Source organism: Setaria viridis, chromosome 4, assembly GCF_005286985.2.
Source record: "Setaria viridis chromosome 4, Setaria_viridis_v4.0, whole genome shotgun sequence".
Classification (NCBI taxonomy): domain Eukaryota; kingdom Viridiplantae; phylum Streptophyta; class Magnoliopsida; order Poales; family Poaceae; genus Setaria; species Setaria viridis.
This window is the reverse complement of record NC_048266.2, coordinates 1,950,886-1,959,756: the sequence shown is the minus strand read 5'-3', so window position 1 is coordinate 1,959,756 and position 8,871 is coordinate 1,950,886. Positions and strand designations below refer to the sequence as shown.

Sequence of the window (8,871 nt, the reverse complement as noted above, 5' to 3'; positions counted from 1 at the left end):
CGGACCCAATCCTCGTGGGCCTCCGCATTTCCCGGTGACCAAAAAGTCGTCTGCTCAGCATGTGCGGCATCAACTCCGCGCGGACCCGAAGAGTAAACAGGCTTTCAGGCCCATCTTCAGGACCCGAATTCCGTTGGGTTCTTGGGCCGCTCGCGCAGCCCTCGTTTCTTGGGCCCCGTTCTGATGCCTCCTCTCTCAGCAGGTTGGGTCCGAGTGATAAGGGCCCGTCTCTTCTCTTCCTCTCTCTCTCTCTGCTCGGCGGTGGAGCCGAATCGTGCTGGCGTCGCGTACAGGCAGGCAGCAGGCTAGCTAGGTCCCGTACTCCCGTGCCCGTGCGTGCGTGCGGCCGGCGGCGCCGTGATCGATCGACCCCCGCCGTGCCCCGGCCGGATGGAGGCGTCAGCAGCGGCAGAAGGAGGAGGCGGGGGAGGCAGCGCCGCCGCTCGGAGCAGCCCGGCCGCCGTGCAGGCCACCAACGACGATGCCGCAACCAGCAAGCTGTAATCCCCCTTCCTCCTCCCCGACACCCGCATCTCTCCCCTCCATCTCCGTAAGGGATGGCTTCTGTTGTGCGTCGTGCGGCTGTTTCGTTTCGTTTCGTTTTCCCCTTTGCAACTGGCCGGTGCGTACAAGAGGCGGCGGGCGCGGTTGGCGTATTGTGCCGATTCGCGTGTTAATACTTGTGCTTTATGCTCTTTTTTTTTCTGTTACAATGAATCGAGGTAACTACTGAAAATCACTAGGGGCAGATTAACAAGCACGTACCACGATGCGCAGTTCTCTTCTTAAGAAGACGAAGTAGGCTTGCTTGTCAATCCAATTTTCATATGAAGTTCTATATGTCTCGTTGCTGCTAAGGATCACACTATTATAGAAACATTCCAATTTTTTCTCCTTATAAGAAATAAATGTAAATGTGAGAAAACAGTTATGCGCCAATTACCGATTTGTTGTCAACTGTGTCGTTTAGCTGGTTGTCGGCTTATATAAAGTTTCTGAGTGAATTTATGTTCGGCATGGTAGCTAGTTGATAGTGAGTTAAAACCACGGCTTCAAGAACTTATGTGGGCTGGCGCTGGCCTTGATACGCAACGTGGCTAAAATGTCAACCCTGAACACTTCAGCAGGCTAATTTACGGCTGTAGCCGTTGCTATTTAGATACTGGGGATGAAATCAATCTTAGAGAACCCTGCATGTCCTCTGCAACCTATGCAGCAAAATGTGGGATATTTGGTTCTAAACATAGATGCCATTCTAGTTGCAAATTTGGCATTTGCCAGAATATTTGTTACCAACATGACATGTTGATTTACTTTGCAGGTCTTGTGTTAACAAAGGGTACATGAAGGATGATTACGTGCGCTTTTTTGTCAGGCGTGCAACAAGGAGGGCGCCAATAATCAATCGTGGTAGGGACTGCCTCTGTGTATTTTCTTTAGTCTGGTGCTCTGAAATATCAAGTATTTGGGAAATCTGAACCTTTTCCTTTCCAAATTACTGCAAAGGGTACTATGCACGTTGGTCTGTTCTTAGGAAGCTTCTGCATCAGTTCCTTAATGCGGGGAAGAATAGCAATGACGAGAAGCCGAAGCAAATATTATCTCTTGGTGCAGGCTTTGACACAACATTCTTCCAGTTGCAAGTTAGTATTTTAGTTATATTACTCCGGCAGATCATAAATTTCAATTGGTGTTTATGCGATTGATTGATCCTTTTTCGTTCTTGTGTTGCATTTGTTTTTGTAGGATGAAGGGATTGCTCCGCACCTTTATGTAGAGCTGGATTTCAAGGAGGTACTGGAATTTCTCATTTCTGAAATGTAATGCATTCGTTGAGATTAAGAATTCTAGTAATTTTAGAATCCTTCCCACATGCATCTCTTACCTTTGTGCATGTTAGTGATGTCTGTCAACTTTTAATGTTTGGCAGGTAACCAGCAAAAAAGCCGCCATCATTAACCACTATAGTGAAATGAAGGAAAAGTTAGGCTCAGAAGCTTCAATATCGATCGGTATATCTCTCATTTACTATCTTTGTACCACCACATTTTTGTAATGTAATTGGTCCAAACTTCTAAACTATTTCATTGACTCTAGTAAAATATTTTTTTCAGAATTATCTATTTGTCCATTTGTTCACTGGCTATCTTACTCGTATTCTATTTTATTGCCCCTAGTAGATGTAGTTGTGTTTAAACACGAACAAAGAGGTGTTGTTTACTGATTAGTAGTAATAATCAAGTCTTACATTCCTTGCGGAAAGGTCAACTTTTTGTCATGTTTTCTGTACCTTCTTCTCGACGTTTCTGTCAAAGCTCTTGGATCTGTCGTAATGCCCATTGGCTGACATGTATACATTGATTTGTAGCAAGTAAGGGTTCTTGGATAAGCATGCCATACTAGTTGCCATAGTAGAAAAGTTCCCATTTCATTTGGATTTAGAGGTAGTCCTTTTATCCTGTTTGGAAGAAAACTCTCTTTGACTCTTCGCTAGAACTTTAGAAGTTAAACTGAAGGGACGATGGGCTTTTCTAAATACTGCTTCTGATTTCAGACAGAATTGTAAGTTGAAGTTACGATTTCATGTTACAGAATTCGGCGTTTTTTTCCTTGATGTGACTGTAGCCTGTGCAATAACTGATCCATCTGTTTCAGATAAAGGTGAAGTTATAAGTACGCACTACAAGCTATTTTCTGCCGATATTCGTGACATACCAAAACTGGATTCAGTTATTCGCATGGCTGAAATGGATCCTAGGTAAGCTTTTCTACACTATGTATATGTTTAATCCATCTCATCTGATATGAAAGCACGTGGAACTAGAAATTATGCTGCATGATATAGGGTCACCTTCAAGTTGGATACTGGCATTATGGAATTTTTATCTCTTATAGTTTAATGTAAACCAAAGTTTCAAATGTTTGATATAACTTTCTGTTGTCATCAGCTTGCCGACCTTTATAATTGCAGAGTGTGTACTTATTTACCTGGACCCAACTGCCACGGGTGCCATTGTTAATTGGGCTTCTGAAAAGTTCACCACTGCCGTCTTTTTCTTATATGAGCAGGTCAAATCAATCCATGGTGCTTTATTTTGCCTCTTATATGTAGCCTTTGGAATCACTGACTATGTTTTGGTGCAGATTCATCCTGATGATGCATTTGGGGAGCAAATGATTAGAAACCTTGAGGTACCTGTTTACACTCTGTATTTCCATGAAACATTGTGAACTTTATTTCGTAGTGGCGCATGAACCATTGGCTTGATGTTCGGTCGAAGACTTGGTTAAATTTGCATGATACTGCATGATAACACAGTTGGTGCTTGTATTTAATTATCTTCTGTTCTTATCTGCACTGCTCAGTATAGATATGGGGATACCTTTTTGTTCACAGCATTAGCATATCACTGATGCCATCTTTTCTCCTGCTTACGCAGAGTAGAGGATGCCCCCTCCTCGGTATAAATGCTACACCGACCTTGAGTCACAAAGAGAAACTTTTCCTTGACAATGGATGGCAGGTATTCCATTTGATCACTCATGCCTATTCGAAAGCTTTATTGTTCTTAGGATCTAGATCTGTTATTCATTCAATGGAACCTCTTGTTGGATATTCACTAAACTCATAAGAATTAGAATATGGTTCTTATGGGTGGTTTAGGAAAATACATTCCAATTACAAGAACTTTTTTGTATCTATAACATGAATAAAATATTAACATGTCAAAAAAAGTTCCTGTGGTTCTTATGATCATTTTTTTCAGAGAGCCGTTGCATGGGATATGCTGAAAATCTATAATGACTTCATCGACAGTCAAGAAAGACGCAGGTAATATTTCTGGTATTTCTGAAAAATGTACTGAAACACAAACATAATGTTCTGACTTCTGAATCTAAAGTAGGATTTGTGTTTTTTTTGTTTCTTTAAAATATTTTGTTGGGTGATCCTGATTGGTACAATTATATGAACTGGAGAAAGCATGTTACCTATTTAATGGAGTTCTCACCGCCATTGAAAATGTGCTAACTGCTCTAAAATATCAGCTTCTGGATGAAGCATTTTAGCTTGTGTTATGTTGCGCCTTCCATTGATGTCACAACTCATAAGACTGCCTGCTCTGGATGCAGGATTGAACGATTAGAATTGTTTGATGAGTTTGAAGAGTGGCATATGATGCAGGTACGAATTATTTCTAAAGTAGTTCAAGACTTCAAGTAAATGCATTTGTGCTCTAACTTGCAATTTCTTCTATCAGGAACACTATTGTGTGGCTTATGGAATCAATGATGCTGAGGTTAGTAGAGCATACCATTCTTATGAAATTGCATTTGTCCAGTTCGTCCCGTCAGTTTACAGTTGTGTTTCAAGCTAACAACTCACTTTTAGGGCATATTTCAAAATTTTGGGTTCGACAAGGAATAGTGTCTTTTATGCCTCTTCTTTCATTGGTAGCAGCAGCAGTTGTAAACTGATACGTTCTAAACTAGAAGTTGTAAGAGTACATCAGAGGTACTTTGTTGTGAATGAAGTGTGAGTCTTCAACGTTGTGCTTGATTTAACCTTTGATGACGCTGTGTTGTTTGGTCTGAAGAAAGTCCATTGCTCACTTTGAAAGTTTGAAGATTGTGATGATATATATGCCTGTAGTATACAGTACTATGTTGTGCACGTTTCATTAATTTTGGAATTTGCAAGTTTATGTGATCCCACTGGCTTAATCTTTGTTTTTTTTTTGTTTGTTCGGATATGCAAATCATTGTCAGACAATAGGGCTGGGCCCACTGGGTTCAAAATCTTGTTACTCTAGGTTCTTCCAAGATGAGCCAACGTGCAGGTTCCGACGTGATCAACTTTGCATACATGGCCAAGACAGTGGCATTCCTTTGTACCTGGTTAGTCCAAGCACGGTTCTTGAAATACGCGTGCTTGTCTTTTTCGGCCACGCGTCCGCTCGCGTATGTAGTCACATTCATACCAAGAGCCGATCATAGGTTTTATGCCTAATTTACCATGTGTGGTGGCTGATGAGAGCAGATTAAAGGAAGCATAATTTTCCAAAATTAATGAGGGAAATTCTAGGTGTTTACACGTTTTGTTAGCGTTTCGGCGCACATTATCTCGTACTAGCATGATGGTAGAAAATAACAAAATAGAAGTAGAACCGAAATTAGACATCATCATATAAGAAAGGAAAATAGTTAGCATACATGAAGTCAAAACGTTGGACGTGGTTAGGGGTGGAGCTAGGATTTGATTAAGGAGGAGGGGGCTGCAAGACGCCAAGTAAAGAAAAGGTATAGATTTTATCGAGCAATATGACTCTAATATGACATGGATAATAATGATAGTCTAAAAACAGATCTACCAGACCATATACTTAGCTCTATACAAAGAATGGATCATCCCATGTGTTGTCTTATAAAAGTGGTTATGTATATAGATTAATTATACAACGAAATGCTACTAGTTGTGACCAGTGATCAAGCAATAGTAAAAAAAACCTTGGATAATTTAGCGTAAACATGGGTTTGGTGAAAAAAAGAAAAGAAAGAGATATCAATCATACATTTATGGTTTTTTGTGATCTCTTGCCGCTACTTTGAAGTGCAATTGTGTTTTACCATTATTTTTTAAACTTTGTGATTTTGCCCTTGGTCTTTGTATATATTTGCCCCTATTTTAACTGTTGACTAGGGGCAAAATCGCATTGACTTGTGAATAGTTGAGGGCATAATCACAAAATTAAAAAAAACTAAGGTAAAATCACAATTATATTTCAAAGCAGGGGTAATAACACAAATGCCCCATTTATTTCTTATTTGTTTTCATTGACCTACTTTACCTCTCAAACGGTTATTCAATCTAATCACAAAACAAAAATAATTGTCAATTGACTAATTTGATTAAGCTCTATTGCCCTTACCTCCTCTACTCAATTAATTAAATTATCAAGGTGCAAACTGGCTTACTGTTGGCGTGTTGCAGAGTAGGGATGTAATCGGATTCGGATAGCACTTTTTACCACGCACAACTTACTAATTTATTATACGGTGCTAACATATTGTGTTTCAAGTGGTTTATAAATAGTACGGTCCAAGTCCCACCTCTAGCCGCGAGAAAAAGTCACCGGCTAAAGAGAAAATATATAAAATTCAATATAAATTGTATACACACTCAAAATCAACCATATTTATTATTTCAGATTAATTAAACAGATAAATATTAGAAAATTGGATATTGAAAGGTGCTCGAGACGTGGGAAAGCGTAAGCGCATACTATGCCCTTTCGTTGGCCCATAAACGCAGCTCCTCTCTTATCACATTATAAACTCCATTCAAGTCAGGTTGAACTCCATCGAACATACAATGATTGTGATGATTCCAAACTGACCATGCACCTAGAATGATGATAGAATTTAGCCCTTTCCTGACCTATCCTGAAACTCTCTCACTCACCTTTTCCCACCAATCATCAAAGGAAGTTTCATCAGGTTGTGGGGCAAGAATATGCAAGCCCACACTTTGAAGCAGTCTGAACCAGACTTGCTGGGTGAAGACGCAAGAAACGAGCAAGTGATCAATTGTTTCATCCACTTGGTCACAAAGAGGACAGCGTTCAGGATGTGGGAGACCCCTTCTGGTAAGTCGGTCGGCTGTCCAATATCTGTTGTGTGCAACCAAATTTGCACTTGCCGGGGCCCAACTTTTCTAAATCCTCTCACAAGGCCTAAAGCGAGTAGACCCAATAAACATAGTCTCGTAGGCAGATTTTGCTGAGTACTATCCTGTTGCCGAGAATTTCACTAAGATGGATCTTGCTAACAACAACCTTTCAGGGCCCCTGCCACAAAGTATCGGAAACTTCACTAAGATGGCTTCACATCAGTCAAAGTACAGCACATCGTCATTCATGACTGTTACTAATAGTGGTTATATCGTGAGTTACAATGCTAGTCTACACATTACAATCAAAGGAGAAGAAAGAATCTACTCTAGGATCCTTTATCTTATGCAGAGCATTGACCTTTCTGACAATGAACTAATGGGAGAAATTCCTCTTGAAATTGGAGCTCTTTTGCAACTCAAGAACCTGAATCTATCAAGAAATTGCCTCAGTGGACATATCCCAGAGACAGTTAGTCGTATGGGTTCATTGGAGTCCCTTGATCTCTCATGGAACCAGCTTTCTGGTGTGATTCCTCAGAGCATGGCATCATTGCACTTGCTAAGCCACCTCAATGTGTCTTACAACAATCTTTCTGGGAAGGTACCGCTCTCAGCTTCAAACACTTGGTGATCAAGATCCATACATATATGCAGGCAACAACTATCTCTGCAGCCCTCTTGTTCCCGATAGCTGTTCTGAACAGAAGGGAAATCCAGTTGATCATGAAGAACACACAGATGGCCACGATGTCGTGTTGTATGCATTTTCAGGAGTCGGCTTTGGAATTGGATTGGCAGCTGTATGGTGGCTACTTATATTCAGCAAGGCAGTGAGCATGCGCTACTTCCAGTTCGTTGACTCCGTAGGTGAGAAAATCTGTGACTGGCTGATCCTACAGAAGATAAAGGTGAACATGAAACTGAAATTGATGGGAGGAAACCAGCATTCAGGTGATTAAACTTGTTCGAACTACTTGCCGGACGTGGGCTGATGCAGTGATGCTCTTGCTTCTTATCTGCAGAGACCATCTGCCATTGTTAAGCAACAATGTGCATAGAATGGTCAAGATTGAAGTTGAAAGTGCCCATGTATGATGTGTAATGTTTTTTTATTTACTACTTTGAATTCTTTTTGCAAGGAGTCTTGAAACTTTATACTTCCCTGTGTTGAAACTTAGTTTAAGTGGAGTGGCATATGGTGCATAGTTAGTACTAGTGGTAATTTACGCGCTTTAATGCCATTATATTTGGACTTGTATTGTGGTTGGCAGTGGTACCTATTGTAACTGATCCTTTAAGCTAGAAATTCTGTAAGTCTTCTGTGCTTGTCGTTTTAGTATTTTCCTTGTAAGAAGGAACGGTGCCTACTCTTGTGTACATTATGTGTGTGCAAGTGAATTGTTGAACTGAACACCGTTGCTCTATGCCTACTGCCACTGTTAAGTGGCTTTTGGCAAGAGTTGAACGGTGTTCCTTGTCAGAAGAAGAACGGTTTCTATCTTACACCAACCATTTGATGCCATTTTTATCGCGGTTTTCTATTCGATGCATGTGCCTTGTTGGAGCCTAAACCGTGTCAACCATTTATTACTGAAGTGTTTGCACAAAGTTCAGAACTGTAGCCTCGAAATTGTGATCACAAAATTCAGAATTAAGTTTGATGTGCTATGTAATGCGAAAGCGGAAGGCATTTTCAGTGGAATGGCGCAATGGTGGTGGCCGGGTGCAGTGCAGCCATGGCGGCTGTGCGAGTGCCAGGAAGAGCAGTTCGCCGCTGCTTCAGCAGAACAGGGTGGGCAGGGCGGCGGCCGTCGCGGATCGAACGGGACCGCTCGGCGGCGAGGGCGTACCCAGACACCACGGCGAGGAACATCGTGGCCGCGTCGGCGAGGGGTTCCTCCAGAAGCCGTGAGTCCGTCCGCGACGGCGCGGCGGCGTCGGCGGTGGCGGCCAGGCGGTGGCCAAAGAGCTGCCCGTTAATGGAGGACTTATCTGCGAAAATCACGATCGAGATAGGGGGTAATTTGCATAAATTTGGATCGCGATTATTAATCGCGATCCAGTATTTTGCATAAAGGATCCTAATTTGGATCGTGATTATTAATCGCGCTCCAAAATAGGGTCCTTTTTGCAAAATATTGGATCGCGATTAATAGTCACGATCCAGTCTAGGGGCTAATCTGAAAAATTACTACGGTTTA

The 8,871-nt window shown here is 41.6% G+C and overlaps 1 protein-coding gene across 2 annotated transcripts; it reads left to right on the top strand.

Moving 5' to 3' along the window:
- Positions 1–244: 244 nt before the first annotated feature.
- LOC117854276 (leucine carboxyl methyltransferase 1 homolog) lies at positions 245–4,708 on the top strand. 2 transcript variants are annotated; one of them, XM_034736584.2, is made up of 13 exons: positions 245–500; positions 1,322–1,410; positions 1,507–1,643; positions 1,747–1,794; positions 1,931–2,012; positions 2,656–2,758; positions 2,949–3,069; positions 3,145–3,192; positions 3,441–3,524; positions 3,768–3,832; positions 4,132–4,183; positions 4,260–4,298; positions 4,421–4,708. In XM_034736584.2, exons 1-13 carry the CDS (start codon positions 391–393, stop codon positions 4,424–4,426), a joined length of 984 nt encoding a protein of 327 aa, XP_034592475.1. In that variant the 5' UTR covers positions 245–390; the 3' UTR covers positions 4,427–4,708. The 2 variants fall into 2 exon arrangements, with proteins under 2 accessions (XP_034592475.1, XP_034592474.1); XM_034736583.2 differs by having other exon boundaries at positions 246–500; positions 4,391–4,708.
- Positions 4,709–8,871: the final 4,163 nt, after the last annotated feature.